The sequence below is a fragment of the Alexandromys fortis genome, unplaced genomic scaffold (assembly GCF_014885135.2).
Source record: "Alexandromys fortis isolate MF-2015 unplaced genomic scaffold, M_Fortis_MF-2015_v1.1 scaffold_8_9099976_23576923, whole genome shotgun sequence".
Classification (NCBI taxonomy): Eukaryota; Metazoa; Chordata; class Mammalia; order Rodentia; family Cricetidae; genus Alexandromys; species Alexandromys fortis.
Genome location: NW_026067899.1, coordinates 5,709,473 through 5,734,145, shown reverse-complemented (window position 1 = coordinate 5,734,145; position 24,673 = coordinate 5,709,473). Strand labels below are relative to the sequence as shown.

The following is a 24,673-nucleotide window of genomic DNA, read 5'->3' as shown; positions in this document are numbered from 1 at the left end:
TTTCTAAATCCAGAGCTTTCCTGAGCAGAAATTGAAGTGAGGACATTGTAATATATTTAACCATTTAGTAGAGAAGAAAAACAGCATCTTAGAGATAAATTTTTGCAACTTCCTGTGACTTAAAACAGCATGCCTTCTTTAATTAAACTAGCATGTATGCTGAGGAATCTTACTTGTCCTGAATATGTCAGAGTTTACCTTGGTTTGAATACATATCATGTAGTTGGAAGAACAAATACTTTATCTTGACTTGAACTGCCAAGAATGATTGGAAGAGCAACTAAAAATAATTATTTAACAAATCCTAGAAGTTCTTTCACATATGATAAGACATAGTGTATTCAGGGATCAAGGGATAGTATTGCAGGGGTAGATAGGGGTAGACAGTTGCCTTTAATCCTGGCACTTGGAAAACAGATATAGGAAAACAACCTTGAGTTGAAGGCCTACCTTGGCTAGCTACAGTGCCACTCTAACTGCAAAGGAAGATCCCGTCTCAAACATAACAATTAAAACAAAACAAACAAATGCATAAACAACACTACCTGTGGGGTAGGATGTCAGTCCCTTGGGCATGTTAAAAGCAGTGATACAACTTTGAAGATATATTATTGACTTAAAAAAATTCCTTGCTAACTTTCAGAGCTGCCATGCCAATTTATACCAGGTTCTCTCGCAGAAAGGGCAGGGACAGAGCTGGATCTGCCAGGCTTTCCCTGGAAATGAGTGGGATGGTGAGTGTTGACAACCCAGACCTCCTCCCTGGCCACTGGGGAGAAGCACACACTGAGACAGGAGTCTGTCAAAGGAGGATCTCTTTTCATTGTATTAGGGAGGAAATTGTATATGTTGTGATGGGGGTAGGAGTCTTACTCAGACGGGACAGGACACGGTGAGGTGGAGTAAGGAATAAGGGCCTATAATATCCTGCCATGTTAAAGGTGGCTGTGCAGAGGCAGATTTAGTTTTGGCTGTGCTGAGTCACTCATATGCAGAATTCACAGCCAAAGACTAGAGTTAGGCTAAGGAAGTTACACTGGGCCTCATGCCCGGGCCTCACAAGGCTCAACAATTTTATAATGCAATTAAGAGTGAATTAGAGTTCCCTTTCCTCACTTCCTCACCAGCCAGCATTTGTTGCCCCTTGTTGTGGAGGTCTTGGTCACTTTGACGGGAGTAAGATGAAATATGAAAGCTGTTTTACATGGCAGTCTCCTCATTGTTAATGTTAGTAACTACTTTAAGATAATTCTTAGCCATTCTGTCTTCTAAGGAGCATTCTGTGCGATTCCATAGCCAGCTTTTAACTTTAAAGTTTTATTCTAAATTTTAACTAAAATGTATTCCTATCACTTCTCTCCTCCCTTTCATCTCTCCATCTGTTTCCATGTTCACCGACATCTCCCTCTCAAATTCACAGCCTCTTATTTTTTAATGACTATTGTTACACCTACATACGTGTAGCAATAACAATATTCATACAAATAAATGCATAAATACAACCTCCTGAATCCATTTAGTCTTGCCTGTATTTATGTGTTTTTAGCACTGATCACTTGGCACTGGGGAACTATTAGAAGACTCACCTCTGGGGAAGGTTAGTTTCTACCCTCACCAGTCAGTTGCCTATAGCTCATTATGTAAGGTTGAGAACCTGTGGGATTTCCCCCGCCCATGCTGACATGGCAAATGATGTGACTGCGCACATCTTTTTAAGCAGCCATGTTTTATGAGACTCCACAGTGATAGTTTCTCTCTAGTATCTAGAAAACACAATCACAGTAGACGTGTTGGTCCTCTTCTTCTTACAACCCTTTCATCTCTTCTTCTTCAGTGTTCCCTGTGCCTTTGGAGCATGTGTTGTTTGTTAGGTAGATCAGCTGGGGCTGAGAACCCCACAGTCAACTGTTTGCATTTTGTCGAGTTGTAGCTTTCTCTAAAGGTATTTGCTGGGGGAAGAAGAGTCTTTGATGAGAGCTTGAGATGCAGCAAATACCTTTATAGAAAACTACTACTCTGATTATGAAAGGTATTTACTTACTTACTTAGTTATTTGGTTTTTCAAGACAGGGTTTCTCTGTGTAACAGTTCTAACTGTTTGAGAATTTACTCTGAAGACCAGCCTGGTCTCAAACTCCCACAGATCCACCAGCCTCTGCCTCCCAGTGCTGGAATTAAAGCTGTGTGCCACCACGCAGGAATGTGTAAGTATTTATAACTCAGAAAGGAATATCCTTGTTGAAGAAAGTGGCAGTAGTGGGTTCTCTTAAGATTCATGTTCCTACCAGACACGGGCGTGTGGCTGGTTTCATAGAACCAGGTTTGATTATCTTCTTGTTGAGGACACCCAAAATCTAAATAGAGAGCAGTTGATTACCTCTAAGACATAAGTGCTGCTATTGCGCTTTTACTGACCTTTTGCCATGCTTGTCATTGTTGTGGCTCACAAGCATCACAACTGGGTAAAAATATCAGTTGCTTTCTTCCCTTGGCAGCATGGATATCAAGTTCTAAGACAAGAAGAGCTAGTCCTCAGAGAGGTGGCTTCATATCATATCCAGCTCCATTCCTCCAATTTGTTTGTCCTGAGTGCTTGCTGTCTTCAGTAACTGGTACCTACCTACCTTCAGCTTCTGGGAGGTAACGAAGGGCATCAGCAAAAGCCTATATGTTTTGAGTATCTTGGGTTCCCATCACCAACAACTCAAAAGCAGGCTTGCAAGTCTGGTACTTGGGATTTTTTGTTAGATAATCTACAGTTCTCTGAGAAAGCATTATCACCAAGTGGCATAACTTCATTTGACACATGAATTGTTGATAAATTGTAATTGTATGCCTTATCAGGGAGGCTTAGCTCATTCACTAGCATCATGGTACACACCTGAGAAGTAGGCTACCCCTAGTTCTACTAGGTTGGAGCTTTGAGAGCATTAAGACTCAATCAGTGTTCGTGATAAGGTTAGTCATAAATAATGTGTAAAGATTAATAAAAGTCAATGCCAAAGCACACACACACACACAGAGAGAGAGAGAGAGAGAGAGAGAGAGAGAGAGAGAGAGAGAGAGAGAGAGAAATTGTCAAGTGTGCCATCTGGACTTTTGCAATAACGAAGCGATTTTCCAAGGAAAGGATCTGGAAATTGGAAATTGAAGTGACAGGTAAAAAGAATTGGTGTAAAACTTGTCAAAACTATTTTCACCTCATTTGTATATAGATTTTTAGGATGTGGTCAAAGACTGGGACAAGTTATGTGCTTCCAACACTGCAGTTGTAGTATGTTTAATTTTGTTAGTAATTAAGGTTGAAGTATTTTATATCACTTTCTTCATGTGATATACTGTTGGCCTACCATATAGCGACTTTTTGAGTTGAGAACTTGCTGTTCATAGGGTTTTGCATGTTGTTGTTCTTGGTTTTTTTAAATCAGTATAATATCTTTAAGAGTGGAGGAGCCAGAGGGGATTGAGGACCCCAATAAAACAAAGCTCTCTAAATCAATCATGAACAATGTTGACAAGAACTCACAGAGAAGGAGGCAGCATATACAGGGCCTAAATGGGTTGGCACCAGGTTCTCTGCATATATAAAATTGCTGGCAATTTGGTATCTTTTAATGGAATTCCTGAGTGTATGCAAAAGAGTGGGTCTATTATTCTGTGTCTTCTCTTGGGCTCTTTTTCTTCTGCTTGTTTTTGTACAACTCTGATTTGCTAATCTGGCTTACAATTTATAATATAAAAGTGAACAAAGCCAAGTGTGCTTAACAGGAGGCATTTATTATGTTTTGCAGTATCTCAAAAGTAGAACATATGGCAACAGTCCTTCACTCTCCTGCAATTTTGGGTGATTATTGCTTACCATTCTTTAGAAGTAATAGCAAAATGATATTAAACTCAAATTAGTGTGTGGTCTTCATGTGTTTATGGAAGCGAAGCCAGTCACAATTCAGTTTTAGCATCTGCAGCAATTTCCACATTAAGGCATTCCCAGGAATTGGAAATCCGAGAAGTTGATATAATACGCCAGCTGTCACCAGTTAAACCTCCCACGCCTTTCTTGTCCTCATCACATGATGGAGAGAACAGTGAAAGGGAAATACTTTTGTCAAAATAACCCACCGGACTCTGAAATTACATTTACTTAGGTGATCTTTCAAGGTACGTTGGTTAATTTACTACGTTTCTGAGGAGCAGAAGCGGGTAACAGAAGTTAAAGCCCAAGAGCATGCATTAATCACGAATTACAATCTCCAGGACATAATTGCACCGAGTGTCATAAAACACATTTAATGCTTGCTTTGTAAGTCAACAGAATATGTATTGTTTTCTGTCTAATTCGGAAGGACTTCATAGGCACAGTGAAATCAGTTTTCATATAAATGGAATAAATATCAGAGTCTCAAACTACAGGAAGGGAAGTAAACAATTTTATGAATAAGTAAAAATCAACTATTTATATTGATGTCAGTAGTGAAAATTAATCTTTTATTTTACAGATTCTCAAATATAAAACATTTTGAGAGCACTTATATGTATGACAATATATAAAACAAATGACAAGGGAAAGATAAATGAGCGATTAAAATTAATTTACGTACAATGATGTTATAAAATACCAACTTAGTTTTGTCTATTATTTCATAGTCCTTATTGTTTTAAGGATCACTCTCCTTTTTAAGTTACAGGAGATACAAAGTGCAATGAAAAGTACTTTCAATTGAGCAGTTTCCTAATTAAGGGTTAGGGCACTGAAAATCCCTAGACACACTGGTTCCCTTCAACTCTTCTAATTTATGTGATAGCATGCATCTGCTGTGAATAAATACATAAAAAATACATCAGATTTTATAATGAGGTGAAGCTTTAGTCCATTAATCTTTATATCTATTTAGTAAATGTGTACTTTTACAAAAGTATAAATGTAAAGAAAATACAGAAATTGTAGGTTCAATGTGTAGATTCGTCTATGCTTCTTGCTCTGAATCTAATCTGTTGCTGAGCTGGACCTCATGCAGAGCGTGCCAGAGTGATGAGGAACCAGGAGTCCAAGAGCAATGAAGCAACATACACTAACCAATGAGCCAACATACACTAATCAGAACTAAACAATAACTGTGAAACCACCACCACTACCACAACAGAACCAAGCAAGCAAGCATCCAAAAAGCGAAGAAGAAAGAAAAGCAAAAAGAGGTGTTCAGCCAAACTTAAGAAGTATTTGTTACAAATTAGCCCTAAAGTCTCTATGACTGAACTCAAAGGCACTTTCTGAAGAACTGCATTTTCCCTTACTGTCAGAAGCATTTATTTATGTAAGTTTCTGATTTAATCCAGTACTTCCTGTTTCAGAAGCACAATCTCAATTTAAGGAAGTATCACATATTTGAAATTAAGTCACAGGAGTGGTGACCTAGCCTGTAAAATCACATATAAGATGGAAAAGGAAAAATATTTAGCTGTTGAATTATACTGTCATTTCTTCCCATCTCCTCCCACTCATCTTCCACTAGAGACAACACCAGACAAGCCATGTTGAAAAAATTAAATAGCCAAATTACAACTGTAATCTGCTTTCGCTAACTGTACCAATACTGAGGTGCTGTTGGCCCTGATGTATATAGGGCAGACTGAACATCAACATGAGTTTGGCCTGGAGATGAGATGCGTGGGCACACAAACATGTAATTATTTTCTCTACTCTGTGATCACTACTCATAGTTAAACTTTAAGTGTTTGGGAGATGTGGGAAGAAATCAGAAATGAGAATTGAAATTAGATGTGGGTTTGAATAGATGTCTTTTCCTTGATTTTGTCAGAATGGACACCTTTAGAAGCGGAATCATCTCTGTCATCATCTATTACAGGGATATCTGATGTGTTTTTGTCAGTTTGCCTTAAACGGTAACTCTTGTACGCACGCTGGATGATGGTTGCCGAAACTGCCTCCTGTTTGCGTTTCAAAGTGGTTGTAATCGGTTCGTATGTGATTTTGAAAGGGTTTGCTAACATAAACCCGGACTCTATCTCTGAAAGAATTTTCTCCACTCTCTCATCTTTTCCCATCACTCTTTTCGTAAAGGCAAGTAAGATGTCAAGGCAATGAATTCTGTCTCCTGCAGCCATAGGGAGATCCATAGCCACGAGTTGGCCCTTGTTCGGTTTTGCCATGAAAAGAGGCGGATCTAGAGCAGCTGCAAAATCTGAAAGCTTGCTAGAGTCTATGTACTGGGTCCTATCAGGGTCAAACCTGTTCCATACCTGGAAGAATTTCTTAAAGTCATCTTCGCTCAAGGTCCTGTGTTTTTTCTTATAAGGAATGCTCAGAAACTCCATGATCAACACAATGTACATATTAATAATGATCAGCCATGATATGAGGATGTAACTGACAAAATAAAAAATCCCAAGAGAAGGGCTCCCACAATCTCCCTTGACCTGGGTGCCAGGATTAATTTTATCAGGATCACAGTCAGACCACTGACTGTTGAAAATTGCGTGCAGCATGCCATCCCAACCAGAAAATATTGTAACTTGAAAGAGACAGAGCATACTGCTTCCAAAGGTCTCAAAGTTGGATACATCATTAATTCCAGCTTCTTTCTTAACATAGGCAAAGTTGTACATTCCGAAGATGGCATAGGTGAACATGACCAGGAAGATGAGAAGACTAAGGTTCAGCAATTCAGGGAGCGACAGCAGCAACGGTAGCATCAGATCATAGAACACCTTTGGTCCTTTCCCGGGACGGAGGATGTGGATGACCCGAGAGAGAAGTATCAGTTGCACAAATGAAGGAGGCACAAAGTGTTGTCCTATTGTCATAGGCAGCAACAATCCTTAGTGTGAGAAGAGATACAAATAGGCAACAAAATTACCCAAATGCAACCATGTACAGAAAACATCGTTTATTTTGCAAGCTCTCTATTTTTCTATGGCTCATGAACCTACTGTCAATCCCTCACTTAACATAGCTCACGTAACAGCATGTTGAACACTTGGTGAGCTAAACATTAACTGTCACAATGACTAGACTACTTACCAAATTATGAAGACATTTTTTCACACTTTCAAGGTACTTCTGAAATCACAGATGACCAAATGTACACTTTAGGTCAATAATCAAAATTTTTCTGAATATTTCTGGATTAAGGAATTTTGCTCAATTTTATACTGAATGCCTTAAAAATGTATCATGTAAATATTGGGAGATACATAATATAATTTCTCTCAAAGATTTCATAATCCATTCACTTATGATAGCTAATAATGATGCAAGTCAGGAAGACATTATTGATAACTACAGGTATATAATGTATAACATTCAGCGAATCATAAATTGTAATCTATTTTGTTTCTTTTATAAGTAGTATTTCAGGCCAAAGAACTTTAAATATGAGTAGAAGTTGTAAGCATTTCCTTATAACGTCACACTGGGTTTTGGTTGAGAAGTGTCATGAGGCTTGGCTCTGTTTTTTGAGAGAAAGGATCATGGCTGACACTTCTGTTAAAATGCCGACCCGATAAGAGGGCATTTTTGTGAGGTTCCGTCATGTCTATATTCCCTCTAAAGTATTGTTAGTGACTCTTTCACTCTAACCTAACTCCCCTTTCTCCCCAGTCTCCCAAGCTCTTCCATTATTCAAAAGGCATCTTCATTTAACCACGCACAAATTCATCCACATGCTCATCACCAGAAAATTAAACCCCTTATCTAAAATCTGTTCTCCTGACGACATGATTTTCCATGAAACACTGTCAAAAGTGAAGAAGGCATATTCTCCTTCCCTCTACATTTCTCAGACCAAAAGCAGAATAAGGATCTTTGCACCTTCTCAGTGGGCAGATTTTGTTCCATCTTTTTATTAAGAGGTCAGATTCTGACTCTCTGTGGATCAAGCTGCCCCACTCAGTCCTTTCGTATGCCCTGGCTCTGTGAACCACACCGTCCTCATCCTTTACACTCAGATGAAGGCTTTAGTAAATGGCTCCAGCCCGTTCACGTCAGCCTCTCTCTCAATAAAGGACTCCTCCCAGGCTTCCACAATCTCAACTCAACTCAACCATACTCTTTACTTGACTACAGATGCCTGCATCAGTGCCTGAGGCCAGAAGAGTGGAGCATCAGGCTTTAATTGCTTTCTCATGGGCTGATTTCCCCTTCACTGTCATTCTGTAATTCAGTTGTTTTCTTCCTGGTGCTCCATCAATCTTCGCACGTCTTCTCTCAGTAGTCGGTGGCATGGATTCACTATTCTCCTGGAAGTACTGACAATTCTGAAAGGGCTAATGTGCTTTCAGGTGGGTAGTTTATATTTTCTGTGATGAAAGTCCTGGTTAATATCATTAGACCCTTAAAAGTTTTTCTTTTAATTTTTTGAGATTATAATCTAATTGTGGAGGCCCAAAACTGTGAGCCTACGTCAACACTGACCAAAGGTCAGAGTTGGGATTTATGTAAATTCCTTCAAGGTTATTGTGTTTCTACCTCCAACAAAGGTCCCACCTAGATTTGGACCAGTGAGTTCTTTTTCCTCAAGGATATTGTCAACAGGTGTGGCTAATAGCCAGACCTTGCATTTCAGTAATAGAGAAGCAGATATGTTTCTGCTTCAAACAAAAGACTATGGTTCAAGTTCCTTTAAGATGATAGCATTGGATTCCACCCAGGGAGAGGTTTGCTTACAGAATGTTTTGGTCTAGGGTGTGGGTGTGACTTGTTTTGTTCTTGCAAAGGAAGACTGAGCCCGTGACCTTCACTTAGTCTATTCATTTCCTTGTACCCTGTTAAAGCCTTTTTTTTTTTGTCTTACACCTACCTTTTGTGGTTAGGGGTACTTTTAAGAAATTGGAAATTAAACATGGGCGATTTCCGTATTCACTGGAATTCCCTCCTGGTACTATTCTATATGTTTCTGTTTTATTATTTTTAAATGTGTCTTCATATTCTTTACTATATTTCTAAATCCCAATGCCCCTACCCTGGCAAGAAGTCTTTTTGTCAAAGCTGGTCCCCGAAATCTAATCACTTTAATTTCTCTTCCCTTTCCTTCATCTAAACTGTCCCATATACCTTGCATTACTCTCTTTCAAATTCATGGCCTCTTTTTTCATTAATTGTTGTTAGACACACACACACATCTAAATAAATAAATATAACCTGCTCCGTCTGTATAATGTTATTGCATGTATGTTTTCAGGGCTGGCCATTTGGTATTGGGTCACCAACTGATGTTTCTTCCTTGGGAAAGACTATTTCACTCTCAACAATCCTTAGTTGTCTGTAGTTCTTTGTGTAGGATCAAGATCTCTTTGACTTACCCCCAGAGCGTGTCTAGCATCCTTGTTCAGCCATGTTTAGGCAGTCATAGTGAGGAGACACATCCAACTTCCTGATCCTCTAGCTCTTACAAACTTCCTGATTCCTCTTCTGTAAGGATCCCCGAGCCTTAGGTGCAGTATCTAACATCATGAACTCTTAAACGTTATCTACTCTCATGGAGCTCACATTCTGGTTACACAGAAGCAAACACTAAATAAGCTTTATTCCTGAAATCATTTTGTCCTAAACGCAGTGACTGTCTATGTCCTTACCTAGTATGTCTTTGTTTAAATTTGCTTCTTATATGATGTTTTCTCTGACCATCATTTACTGACACGGTACCCTTCCCTCTGTATGTGCTTTAGCACTCCTGCTTCTTACACAACAGCAGTATGAGCGTGTACTGCTGTGCACATGTATCCTTTGAGAGTCTATAAATTAGGTACGTATACAAGTTATTTCTAACCTTTATATGCAGAGCCCAATCTATTTGGCAAGAGGATTAATGGAATGTATTTGTCAACAAAGAGTGAGATTACCCAAGGAAGAGAAAATTAGAGACAAATTCATTAAACCCTAAAACTATGAAACTAGTAACAAAAATCCTTTAAATCCTAAAATTCTAATGCTGCAATGGCTGGATTTTTTTTTTAATTTGGAAGCAAGAAATCTTAGTGAGTGCCACTTTAAAACACAGAGCTCCTTCTCCTTGCAGCCTTGAATGTCACACACTACAGATTACCAAGCAGGTATCATGTGTTTGTGGCAGATACTTTAAGCTTTATAACACAATAAAAAAAAAAAAAATATATATATATATATATATATATATATATATATATTACAAACAGTAATTCCCTCTTTTGAGGAAGAAAATAGTCTCATCATTTTGCTCTGAAGGGTCACTATCTTGGTAGGCATTGTGATCGACTGAATTAACTCTATACAGAAAATTTGACAGAAACAAGCCTCACCTGTAATGGAGAAAATGATCACTGTAAAATCATGAACATTCCACACATCGGTGAAATAGTGGCAGTGGAAGGCAGTGAGCTTCAGTATGCATTCCAGCGTGAACAGCACAACAAAAGCGGAGTTCATCCAGTAGACGGCAGCTTCCATTTGTGGACTCTGCTCATCATTTTGTATCATAATGGTTGTTGCTTGGAAACAGATAAGAACTATGATGATAACATTAAAGACACGATGTGTTACTAGGTCAAAAATGAAGCCTTGGATCTTGTTCTGTAGGTGGAGAAAGGTGCAATATCGATTAACGAGTTACTCATCTAAGTATATACATAGTTCTGGATTCTACAAGTTCCCTCTCAAAATAATACAATAAGGAACACGTGAATTCTTTGTCAAAGAATATATTTTATAATTGTGTCAAAAGATTATATACATACATACTGTGTTTATCTCTATATTTTGAGACAGGATAATGTGACCTAAGCTTGTCTTAGACTTGCTATGTTGTGAAGACTGGCCATGACCTCCTCATATTCCTGCTTCTACCTCCCAAGTGCTGGGATTACAGGCATGCCCCACTACATCTAACATATTTGTTAATAACACACATTTTTAACTTTTTAAAAAAGATAATGAATAAACTTATATTTACTTTTTGGTAAAGAGGTTTACTTATTCATGGTGATAGGGATCGAACATCATGGTGATAGGGTTAGTTAGGAAAGCACTCTATTACCAATAAATTTATTTAATTTAAAATAGTATTTTCTTACTATGGGACGGGGTGCTGGTCTCTGAGGGTCTTCATACAGGAGCTTCTTCAGTGCCCAGTACTGCTTTTTCTGTTTTACTGTTATAAAGATATTTGATCCTCCCTGGTAAATAAATAAATAAATAAACTATATGAAAATCGAATTGCATTTCATCTAATTCTTTCCTTTACTGATGTGTACTTCAGAGACCTGGTCATCATTCTTTACTTAGTCAACTTTTGCTATTTCTATGTGAAAATTCATATGAAATACACAGGATACATGATGTTCAATCATCTGTATCACACTTTTCTATTTTCTGTTAGAGATACAGAAGGCCCACTGTAAGAAATGACTTCAACAAATAACATTTGAGTCTTTTAACAAGAAGGAATAAATAAAATTAGAATTTGATCGATTTGCATTTGTATAAATTCAGTTATTGTCATATTTTACAAATGCAACTGAAAGATTCTTATAAATAATTCTGAAAGTATAGCACTCTTATCTAACAGCTGATTCATTTTTGTGTTTTTAGTGCTAATTTCAGTATCTCATAACAATATATATAAAGTAAAGAGTGTCTTTAATCTAGGAATAGTCATTGTTTATTTTCTGAGTCAGAATCTCATCACTAGAACTGGCATGTACCACCATCATGAAACCCAGAAACAAACCCTAATATGTTGTCCCATTGCGGGGCAGTCCTAGGCTGCTGCAGCATCGACTCAAATCATACGTTGCAATTTAGCTTTCTGCTCCCTCTGAGTAGCAGACCCACCTGCTGAAAATGCCTATGCATCAGTTTTATGATCTGCAACTTTCTCTACTTAAAAAAGAGCTTTCTAACTTAGGCTGGATCCATGCTGGTTATGACTCTAGAGGTTTAGAACACATTGATGTATGGAACTCTTCTGTGGCTAGGGAGATGCCCGGGGCAAGGCGCTTGCCTTGTAAACAAAGGGATGATTCTGAGAGTCTAAGAACTTACAAAAGCCTGTAGGAGGACCTCATAGGTAATCTCAAGGTTGCAGGCAGAAGCAGAGACAGATCCCTGGAGTGCACTGGCTAGTTTGGTGAGCTCTGTCAAAGTTAACCTTTGGTTTCTATATGGATAGGCAAATGTGGGTACATACATATGCATATATATGTGCGTGTGCGCACACACACACACACAGACATACACACTCTCTCTCTATTTGGACTGAGCTGATGATGACTGTAGGTATAGACAGAAGTATCTTGAAATTGTTCCAGTTTGGCCAATTAGAGCTCATTGATTTTGTATATTTCTGGAAAGATTTCCTTGTTTGTGCAATACCAAATTTGAAATACATTTAATCACCATATATCATCATTTATGTCTTGTACTTGATCACAAAAATGACAATGTACCTTAACAATGCTTTGAAGACTATCATCTTATATCAAACAATAGTCAGACAGACTCTATTTCAAGAATAGGACTATTTTTCTGGATGTACGCATATATTTGTCTATAGACATAGTAAGGTCATTACACTATTATTTATAAACACACACATAAATGTAGAAACTTCTTAACTTTAGCTCTTGTCTGACTACATTTTGAATATTGCATATACAGTAAGGCTAGGTGTTTTATAAAGTTTACAATATATAAGTACATTAGTTATTGTTCACTTATATTTTTAGCATGTAACAATGACATTAAACCAATAAGACAATTCTTGAAGTATTTTGTAAAGTTGTTTAATTTTAAGCACATACAAAGAATATTTATACTTATCTTAATTTTCTGCTTGTTGAAATTGCTAACGGTAACACCAACCAGCATACTCAGAGGGAGAAATAGTCCAAAGATAACAAAGATGATAAAATAGTTGTACATGTATAGGTTGTGTTCATAAAGAGGCTGCATATATACCTAAAATTGAACGTGAACAAATTAGTAAAACATGGATGCTAATTTTCTAAAACATGAGACTCATCAGACAACTGATGACAAGAAACCCAACCCCAATACATAAATCAAATGCTTTCCTAGCTTCTTGATGCAAGGGTATCATGGTCTTATTCATGGCTTTGCTCATTTGGGCTTTTAAATGTGTTTATTTAGTCCAGTTATTGTGAAAAAAGATAACAATCTTTCAAGAGAGATAGCTGAGACTCAGTTGTTGATGTGTTATTGGGAAAATATTCAGTGCCCATGAAACGCCAACTCTGAAATTCTTAACCCTTTATAATTTACTCTTGTGATCTGCGCTTAAGTTATTATCTTGATAATGACATTGTGAATGTCAGCTACTTACATCAACAGAATCAACAGCTGAATACATAATTCCCAGCCATCCATTAAATGTTGCCTGTCGAAAGTAAGATAAATATGGATGAATTTTATAGAAAACTTTTTATGGTAAATAAAAAGCAAACCTTAATTTTTTTTTGTTTAGTGCTCTAAAAGGCTGAATGATGAGGCTTGCCACACTTCCATACATTGTGGAACTAAGACACTTAACATGTCCAATTTATTTACCTAATTATTAATATTCATAAACTATTTAGCATGGTTTCAGTAAAATGAGAGAGAAAATAGGAACTAATTTTGAATTGTAAATATATGCTAATAAGCATGAAAGCTTTTGGTCTTATTCACGTGACTTGTGAATGGTGGACCCTTTGTATTTGTTGGTATCAGACAACCAAGGACCCATCCCTCAGCATGTTAATTAGTATGAAGACAATCTCAAGCCAATAGACTGAAAGGCTGTGACCCTGTCACTAAATGAGCAGGGGAGGAAATAGCCACGTCCTGCCATTCCTTGCTTCTGTCTGCACTGCTGTTCCTACTTCCTCTCCCACAAGAGCAAGGACTGTGTTTTATTAGATCTGCAAAGAAGGCTAGAACAGCATCAATCTCATTATTGTTATCAGTTAACAACTGCTCAGCTATTTTATGGCCACATCTATAAATTACCCAAATTCTCTTCAAAATTCAAGTTTGAACTCTAGATTGAAAGTCAATTTGATTTTCAATAGTTCCGAAAGTATACTCACCACTTGGAACAGAGAAAGAAAACCATTTCCAACATTATCAAAGTTCACTTTGTCATTCTCCCAGGGCATTGATTCATTAAATACCAGATTTTCACACTGACTTTTATTCATAACTTCATGTATAAAGAATACTTCTCCGCTTGTTGGGTCTATGCATCTGTAGAACTTGCCAGCAAATAAGTATACTCCCATAATACTGAAAAGCAGCCAGGTCATTAGACAGATCAGAAATACACTGCAAGTGGGTGATGTTGTTTTTATCAAAGCTGTCAGAACCACCTGGAGAATAAACAAGTGAAGGTTTTATATCAGGAAGGGAGAACAGTCTTCTTGTCTGATCTCATTAAAAGTACTCATTAATAAAGTGCCATAGTGAATCATATACAATGCATATCCAGAGATTGAATAATTCATATACAAGTATTGGAATCATCTAAATAGTCGATTTTTAATAAAACTATACTAAAAGGCCTTAAACATAAAAAAAATGGTACAACATTGATAGGCAACAAAACTGATTAGTTCAAATACTAGACTAAATTTTTTATTCAGTGACCACACTCATTCACTGAGATTGTATATGATGTTAGAATGGCTAAGATAACTTAAACTCAAGGCATTAATTAGGCTGGGGAGAAAGTATATAAAAAGTGATAGGGAATGGACTGAGTACTGACTTGAAGCTTATGATCTTTGAAAGGATGGACTTACAAAGGAGACAATAAATGAACGGCCCAGGAAATATGAAGCCGAAATGGATATATTGGTGATGGATTGGCTCACTCACCATGCAGCCCTAACTCCCATAAATGAAATTGTGGGATGTTTATGTAAATGGACTGGGCTGGAAACACTGTGCTGAGTGAGGTAACCCGGATCTAGAACTACCAGCATTACATGTTCTCTAATACTTTGATGTGACCTTAGCCTGGAATCTTTGCATTGTTTAATTTGAACTAAAATGGGTCCATTGGTGGTAAAGGGGAAGAAGGACCTTAAGGGAATGGGGGGGGGTGACTAGAACATAGGTGATAAGAAGGACGAAAGAGGAGTGATTGGGATGAGGTTTATGTGGGGTTGGAGAGGAGCTGGGGGAGGGTCAGTTTTCTTTCAGGGTGTGGCTTTTGGTGTGTCATCTATACTCCAATGGATTTCTCATGCCCAGAAGTATACACAAATTAGAGTCAATGAGTTCTTAAATAAAACACAGGAAGAAGACATGATATAGGCAGGACATGTAAGGAGATAGAGGTGGATCTAGTAGAAATTCAAAGAAAGAGTTGTGGGTGAATGTGATCAAAACATTTATAAAATTAATAAAGAATTCATTGAAATATTGTATATATATGGGTTAGAAATACATTGTTTCTGAAACTGTATTTAACCTGTCAACTTGTAACTTATCTTTATTTATACTGTTAATTTTGTATCTAATTATCCACTACTAAAGTCTTTAAAAGAGCACTAACAGAGCTAGAGCTTCTCTATTTGCATGAAATGTGATATGTTATTTTTCTGTTTTAAAAGAACCGTTAAAAGCAACAATAAAGTCTGTAAATTCGTGGAAATGTAGTGGTCCCAAATGAAAACTCCAGGCCCAGTTTTAAGCCTTCTGTCGTACCTTCATCCTTTCAAACTGAGAAAGAACTCTGAGTGCTCGAAGGAATTTGAGGGAAGTGAGTGGTTTCAGATCTTCTCGGGTTTTGCCTATTAAGCTAAGACAAAACACCTGAAAAATGTTAAAAAAGAGTGTGATCATGAACTTTGTGCTTATAATAAAAGACACATCAAAACCTACCATCCGACCTTTAAAATACTTAAATATACATTTCATAATATCTTAATAATACAAACTGTAAGAATATCATTTTCATTAAAATCTTTTAAAAAACAATTTGACAGTAGTCATTTCCAGAAATGAATACCATTACCCATATAAAAATTTATAAGTTTGATATTCAATATGATCAAGATTAATATTTATATTGCTTTTCAGTTTAAAATAAGGTCACTTTTAATATGGCAATGGAAATATATTCATTAAAACAAGATATAGAATATACTCACATATTCACCTCTGAATTATTGTGGTTAAGGCAACATATAAAATAAGAATTCAGAAACCAGATATGAAGAAAGATATTAATTTAATTATACGAAAGCATAATTATAAAATTATAGTTATGAAGTTACATGATTTGTAAATTTATATTCAGAAAACCATCAGGACTTAATATATGGGGCTTAGAATGAAACAAGATTGGTATAGCTATAATCAAACTTTTATTATATCTATATGCTTCTTATGTTTTCAATACAATATAGAGAAATAATATCTTTTTGTTCTTAATTCTGTACTATAAAGATGGTTGAGATCCTTAGAAACACATATGTACATAAGCATACAGGGAGCATTGATGTGCAGTGTACAGATGTGCGGTGTCTTTTTCTGTTGTTTTATGGAGTATAAGGCTAATGGTAAGAACTGACTTAGATGACACAGGCCACCTACTGCAAGTCACTAATTATAAGTAGAAAAGCCTCCATAGTTGTCCATAGTATAGACAGTAAACTAGTATTTGGGTAAATGTTATAGCTCTATGGTATGCCTAGAAGACATTGGGATAAAGGAGGGAAAATAATATTCAGAAAAATTCTGCCCTAGCAGCACTTATCTTTTAGTGTAAGAAGACAAATTGAAAATAAAAACAAGAACAAAATCCAAAAAACAAAGAAGCGAATAAATTATATAATACTCCTAAGTGTTACTGAGATGAAAAAATGACAAAGAAAATTCTGGGGTGGTTGTAGTTTTAATTAGGTAGCAAAGGATGGACTTCAAAGGTTTCATTTTAGCTATAACAAAAATATTAGCAAAATCCCAGATTGTGGGATGAGTACCAGGCAATAGGGTAGAAGTCACAGTGGTTAATTTGAAGTGTTTCAAAAACCAGTACTGGTAGATGAGATGTCAGTGGTGGAGAATAATAGGGTGGATGGGAAGTAGAGTAGCCAGTGATCTCATTACACGTAGGGTCTGGAAGAATTTGTTTGTTATAGGATCCCGCAAACAGAAGTGCATTGAATGACATCCACCTTATACTTTTCACTTTGATTTCTGTGCAGAAAACAACAGAAGCTACTCCTTGGCCAGAGCAAGAATGTCATCAAAGAATCGGCATGAGAAACCCTGACACCTTGAAGGATGATGATGACGACACAAAAGTCAAAGTGTGGATATCGTATTTGAAAGCCAATTCAGTAGAATTTAAAGATTTTTAGTGATATTTCCAAGATACTGTTCAATAAAATTGTTCTCATCAGTAATTTCACAGGTGAATTATTAAAAGGATCTAGAACTGTAAGGTTGAATATTTCATGTTGTGCAGTGACAGGATATGAATAGGAATTAAATATTACAGATGGGGAAATTATAGAAAGTGAGATGCTGATGTTGAGGCTGTGGTGGGGGAGAAGGTAGGAATAAGGTGAAATGGTGAGAGTAAACAGAAAATAGTTCTTAAAAAAAAATACATACGAGGACGACCATGAAGTCCAGCTTGTACCACGTGTTAGAGAAATAGGCTTTAAAGCCATAAGCTACCCACTTGAGAAGCATCTCCAGAATGAAGATGTAAGCAAAGATCATGTCTGCATATTCCAGTAAGATCTTAATGGTTTTTCGCTGATCAATATATATATCTTCAAGAGCCTGTAATTAAAAATTTTAAATGTTAATATACAAAAATTCTAGGAACTCTGATTACAAGGAATTAAATTTAACTTCAAGTGCGTTGAGACATAAACTAAAGACATTAGTAAATTGGGAGCATGGGGACAATGGGAGAGGGTTGAAAGGGGAGGACAGAGGAAAGGAGGGGAGCAGAGAAAAATGTATAGCTCAATAAAATCAATAAAAGTAAAACGAATATATAGTACATTAAATCTACTTTATCTATTTTTACTTCCTTTTCCCATTACAATATGTAATTCTGAAACTCTTGTTTAATTTTGATACTTAACTTTAACATCAATACTAAGTGTTTGTACATATTATAAATATAACCTTTACCATAGGTAGACCAGTGATACAAAATTCCATATCATAAAATAGTATTGATATTAAATTTAATATTGAATTATTTGTACTCATTGCTTAATAAAAATGTAAGATATTTTCTAATGATCACAAATCGCAGAACATGAAGTCTGGAGCTATATTCAGTATTCTGGGCAAAGCCATCCGGTATAGTGATGATCTTGAAAGGACAAGAGGTTTACTGAGGCTGAGTGCTCACCAGGGTGCCTGTGCTGAGCAGAGTGACCATGCCAATGAAACACGTGAACCAGCTGTTTTCCACTATCTTGCAGCAAGTTTTCCTTATGTTCTTCCAAATATTTCCATTCCGAGATTCTCTGCTGACATGACCTGGTGAAGATTTTCGTTCATAACCTGCCAGGAAGGAAACTGGTAGAGGTAAATATCTAGAAAGATTACTCACAAAGAGTAAATGTCTCAACCTTTAGATGCCTTATCGATGACTTATTTACTGAATCAGATACAGATGGGTTGTGATTTACACACAATTGACTTTTTACTGCCGCTCAGTGGTCTGCGATCCGTGAGGAGCAAAGAAGCACTGAACTTGTGGGTTTGGAGGAGTAGGAAATAACCCAGCAGGTAGATAGAACAGACGGTCCTCCAACCCTACACAGAAGAGAACTAACACAAATCAAAGCTCTTCCTCCAGGCTACCCCAAATGTACACACACATGTGGGAGCTTGTGAATCACATTTTGAACACTCAGTGTTAGGATTTAAGACATTTATTTATATTAACACATATCATATTAACTCAGCTAAATTTCTTTGAAACTGATTCTTAGGCATCATGGAAATAGGAAAGTTGAGTGAGACAATTTAAAGAGACAGTCAGGAATGCCAAGTACTTCATGGGTTGAGTATATGTAGCTGCAGGAAGCCTGCCCTTTCTGCCAGAAAGAGCTAGTACAAACAAATCTGTAGCTTGACAAGGGAATGGTTACTGGAGGTATTAAATATATGAATGTAAGTGGAATGTAAAGTTTAAAAAATCATTTTAGTAATTTTTTATTGTTAAATTATGTATCTTTCTAAAAATGGGGTAAATTTATATCTTTGTTTTAGACGATTAATATCCTTGAATTTACATTGCTGAAATATTTACGCGTGTGTTTAGGGCAGGGCATTTGCCCACGTTGGTAAGTGTGAAGTTGACACTGAGATGTCTTCCTCAATACCTTCTACATCTGTGTTTTGAGACAGGTTTCTCACCGGACCTGGAACTTGCCATTTCGGCTAGACTGGCTGGCTCCCTGGACCCCCCGTGTCTGCTTCCCCATCACTAGAATTAAAGACATGTGTTACCAGTCTTGACTTTCATATGGATGTTTGGGATCTGGTCATGATGGATTGTATAGCAAGCACTTTATTCCTTGAGTCATCTCTTCAGTCAAAATATGTTCTTACTGTAAAACTATTAATTGACGATTTTTGGCAGTTAGTACTTCGATGACTTTTCACTGATCTAAAAAGCCTAAATACTTAGTAATTTCTTAATCTTGCTAGGAATCACATTTGAATTATAAATCACTGAGAAGTATCTGTTATGTATCTAGTGTGATGAAGACCTCACTGAAATTGTATACTTTCATGCAGTAGATTGTTGTTACTACATTTGAGTAAATTTTAGGATCAATATTATTCTACTAATAGACAAGTGCTCAGAGTTTCTTTCTCTATCAACTATGTCAGTCACTACAGGCAGAATCAGTGAGCTAGGATTATGATGATACTGATGACATTATTCAGTGTTTGCATGGGCAAGCACACACACTAACCTTTTTAACCAGCTTATGAGGTTTGTCATTGTTTAGATTAAGGAGCAATGAGAGGAAGAGAAAACAGACAGTAAATAGGGAGGTGAAATCAAACTTGATGGCAGAGACAGCTGTCATATTAGACGATACCAAACAGATTCTCTTTTCCCAAAGATGGATTTTTCCTTTATACTTCTTGATCTATTAAGTTATGGGTGGGTAAATGAATACACATTTCAATATGAATACAACCCTTCTATAATTAAGGCTAAAATTAATATTTAGATTCAGAGAAATTAGGTCTAATTTTGAAAAAAAAATACCAAAGAAGCGGCTACTTGCCATTTTTGTGAAGCTTTGGCTTTTCATGTTGATAGACCATTTCTTCTTCTTCAGAGATTGCAATATCAACAGTGCTGCATTCGGATGAACTAGACTGCTTCATTTTCTAGAAAAAAATATAGCCCCAACAAAATAGTTACAGCCAAAGTTTAACTTGATAATTGTAGGTTTATTTCATATAAATATTATATACAGGAAGAATATTACCAAAGTTAAAAAACATATCAAGTTAATTTGGGAGCTGATACTGAAACTCATTTTGTAAATAAGGATTTGTTTTTTAAATTGGTTTGAAATACTGAGTGAATAACATTAGATAAAATCAAAGGTTAGCTAAAAAGAACTTTAATCATAGTTTGAAAAAATAAGGGAGTTTGAATTTTAAGGCTTTCACTTGGGCCACCTAGATGAAGTTTTAATTAGATAGACAGCATCATAATAAGTCATTCTGTGCTAATGTTAAGCAGACAAGAATGCTTTTCAATATAATGTTAAATCCATTCTGAAGAGTCTGTGTTCACCAACTTTGAGTGTGAGCTTATCGTGATGGGATATGAGAAAATCACACAGTGATCTGTGCCCAGGACAGAATGGGGCAAATGGACAAGCCCTGGAGGAAGATCCTGGGGAAAGAGAGGGTTCTTCCTTCCCCTCGCCCTTGCCTGAATGAAGCACAGGGCTGCTGGGTCAAGGTGATGTTTGCTTTATTCATCTGACAAACGCTTCAGTTGACCCTATTTTAATATGGACATACCATCCTTTAACCTTGACAAGATCCTGTACGTGAGTAGCATCAAACAATATTTCCTAATTAACACAAACCAAACATGAGTATATAAAAAAACTTTATTAATGTAGGCTTATTTAGGTAGCAATTGGAAAAGAATCTTAACAATGTTTGGTCATTCCTTTTGATCATGTGCAATCAGTATAATGGGAAGCTTTCTTTGCTTTAGCCTTTACATGGCCAGTTGTCATCTCAGCAAAAAGTGTTGCTTGAGTAAAGATACAAAGTGTGCAGGAAATATTACTTAGATATGTATTTTTATTACTGAAACCCTTTTCTTTTAAATTTTATTTAGTTTTGGTGAAATAAAAAAAACTATACCAGTGCATTTGTTTGGTTAAAGGCACTGAGCAAAAAAAAAAATAATGTGCAGAGACTCAGTTGCTGAAATGATACACCAGATATTTTTTAATATTTCAAATACATGTATACAGGCTATAAATATGATCTTTTAACAGCTTTACTTTATTATATAACAAATAGAACAAAATATAAGTTACAGTAATAATTTACTTTTTAGATTATTAAATATAATGAAAAATTGACATCGAACTATATTATAAGTGTTACAGTCTGATATGTAGCTTGTTCAGTCTTATAATTTGTACACACATAAATATTTTAATGGAAGGATAGATTGCAAAAATAAAAATATTAAACCTTTTTAATTAATGTGCTTTACATGATTAATTTGTTGTATTTTTAATCAATGTACACTAATATTCTTGGACTACATAATAAAGTACCCGACTAAATACATAGCTAAACATAACATCCTGGAATAAATCTCTGAGAAGTTACTTAACCAAATAAAGGCACAACTAATTATACAATATTATTGACAGTTTCTGGAATCCAAATATTTACAGTTATTTTACATGATTGTTTTACTCTATATTTTGTGCTCTAGACAATCTAATGATATTATCAAGAGTTTCCAAGGATCCACCAGTTAGAAGTAGAATGATACAAAATGATTTTATCTAGAGATACATGGAAGCCAAGTCTTCAGATGAGACAGAGATGTGTAGATGTGTGATAAACAGGAATTCCCATCACCCATTGGATAGCTATTCTCATATCTTTAAGATGATAATGCATAAAGAATTAAATCTCCCAATCACACACATCGGTTCTCTAACTTAGATGCCTTAAAGGGGTTTTTCATCACCACAGATTGTCTTGTTTTTGTAATATCTCCAACATGATAACTAAATTCTAGGCAAATTCTCTCTGCTACTATGCTATGTTTCTTGCTTCCTCCTTCCAAAAAAAAACGTATCCTCATTTTCCAATGAGGAAACAACAACTTGGATATCTAAGTAGTTTGGTCAAAACCATGAAATACAGTAGTTAAGGACAGTGGAGTGAGTATCAAATGCACAATCTTACTCCGTAATGTCAATATTAATTTAATTCTCAAATAGAATCACAAACCCATACTGAATAACGAATATAAAAGAACTGCTGACCTCTTTACTGTCTCCATTCCCAGACTTGCTTCGAGTCTCCTTGTTATCCAGATTTTCCATATCAGATTCTCCTGAAGCAACTGGCACAGTTTCTGAGGCACTGGGACTAGCAATCAGTGACTGGCTTTCCGATTCAGTTACTGGGGTTTTCTCTGGGCTACTGTTCTTTTCCTTATATCTCAGGAACGTTTGGGTATCGCTCAGTTCAGAAAGAGTGTGGCCAGAAATATCTTTAACACTTGTATCGCATAGTTGGTCTTTTGCTTCCGTAGGAACAGTTCTTTTTGTGCACAATATTTTAAGAAGCACACTGTTTATTCCCTTTTTTATCCTGGCCATGACAAGCTGGAAGTTTTTGGCTTCTTTGTTCACCTCTGTTGTTGTAGCTTCATATGAACTGAATGAGTACACCAGTGCCACAAAAAGGTAAAGTACCTTTCAAAAAGGAAAATGAGACTTACTATTCTATTATATTCTGCAAAAAAAATTTTAAAATATTTCATGCCATATCATTTTCTTGGAAGCCGTAAAGATTCCTTATTCAATTTATTTGGCAGCAGTTCCGTGGTAAGGAAATTGAGAAGTCAAAGCTTTCTCCCTTCTATAATGCAACTTGTTCACCCATTGTTTTACAAGAATTACTGTGCTGTTTGGTCACGTGATAATAATACATCATTCTGATGATCAGGACAAGACTACATATCAATAACCTCAGAATCTCTGAGTGTGGCTTCAAGTCATGAGTACACCATTAACAATTCCCCAGGTAATGCCAGTATGCAGGTAGGTTTGACAGACAGCCAGTCTTACATTTAAGTGCTTTTTCAAACCTCACAAGCAAACAAATCTTTGGGAATAGAGTTACAAATGAATTATGTTTTCCCTATGTCTGCATGGAATTGGAGACGGCAGATCTAACCCTTTTCCACATGACGTCGAAGCTACTTTGACTAACAAGATTATGAACTAGTGCAAGTCAATAGAAAAATGATGGAAATCACTCACACATGCATTCATAAAGGATATACTAGTGAATTTATTAATCTATATCTATTTCAATACTATTAAGACATAAATATAAAACTGCTAATAACATGCATTCCTTTTGGTAAAACTTCAATTGCAGCTTGTTTTTCTCGGCTATTACATATCTCATACTAGGTCAACTGTATTTCAACTGATAATCACCAAGAACCTCCTAGTAGACAATCAAGCTAGAAATCCCTGGATCCCATCAATCCTTCACATATAAACACATACACTATACCAAGTGTTTTGTTAAGAAAAAATATAAAGGCATGAAATATTTACCAATAAATTTCCAATTAAAATGACCATCATGTAGAAAGGAATACACCAAGACAGGCCTGCAATCTCCATACAGTCCCATAACGTCTCTATCCACTCTCCACAGAGAATTCGCCACACGTTCATGTAAGCATGGAAGAAGTCATGCATGTGCCAACGGGGAAGTTGACAGTCTTCGTTTATTTGGCAGACACAATCTTTGTAACTTTGACCAAACAGGTTCATGCCCAACACAGCAGAGAAGTAAATGAATAAGAACAGCAACAGGACCAAGTCTTTCAGGGCCATCAATGTGTTCCCAAGGATACGGACCAAATTCTCAAAAGGTGGACAATATTTCCCCAATTTAATAAATATCAACTTATGAACAAATGTAAAATAAAAGAAAAATAGCAACAAAGGTCAGTGTTGATTATAATGCATACTTGCATACTAAAATGTTTCATCAGAATTATATAGTCATATATATAATCATTTCAATTCATACCTGTTGCATTAATAATAAAATCAAGTGACTATTTGACACTCATAATTCAATTACACACTTTATAATTTCATGCACTAATTCTATGCGCACTTTAGTGGGATGCTCAGTATTGCACACGTTATTGGGACAGGCCTGAATTTTAATTTCTGGTAGGGCAAATATACACTGTTCATTATTTTCTTTATATATAACATATTGGATTTTCGTAATGTATTAGATTTATCCCACAGTTATATACACAGAAAGCATTAAATACTAATCTTATGATGGAATGAATTTCACAAAGGATCCTAATATTTTCCCTTTAAAATGCTTCAACTGTGTCATTTTACGTTCAAG

The 24,673-nt window shown here is 36.2% G+C and overlaps 1 protein-coding gene across 1 annotated transcript in view; it reads right to left on the bottom strand.

Moving 5' to 3' along the window:
* Positions 1-3,758: 3,758 nt before the first annotated feature.
* The window catches only part of Scn7a (sodium voltage-gated channel alpha subunit 7), a 62,953-nt gene continuing 42,038 nt past the window's right edge, over positions 3,759-24,673 (bottom strand). Inside the window, exons 14-25 of the mRNA XM_050123742.1 lie at positions 23,851-24,207; positions 22,540-22,974; positions 20,281-20,386; positions 18,378-18,532; positions 17,618-17,791; positions 15,701-15,808; positions 14,080-14,358; positions 13,335-13,388; positions 12,812-12,949; positions 11,065-11,169; positions 10,294-10,564; positions 3,759-6,836 (exon numbers count right to left, since the gene is read on the bottom strand). Of these exons, the coding sequence (XP_049979699.1) occupies positions 5,773-6,836; positions 10,294-10,564; positions 11,065-11,169; positions 12,812-12,949; positions 13,335-13,388; positions 14,080-14,358; positions 15,701-15,808; positions 17,618-17,791; positions 18,378-18,532; positions 20,281-20,386; positions 22,540-22,974; positions 23,851-24,207 (3,246 nt within the window). The 3' untranslated portion in view covers positions 3,759-5,772. The remainder of the gene's footprint in view (positions 6,837-10,293; positions 10,565-11,064; positions 11,170-12,811; positions 12,950-13,334; positions 13,389-14,079; positions 14,359-15,700; positions 15,809-17,617; positions 17,792-18,377; positions 18,533-20,280; positions 20,387-22,539; positions 22,975-23,850; positions 24,208-24,673) is intronic.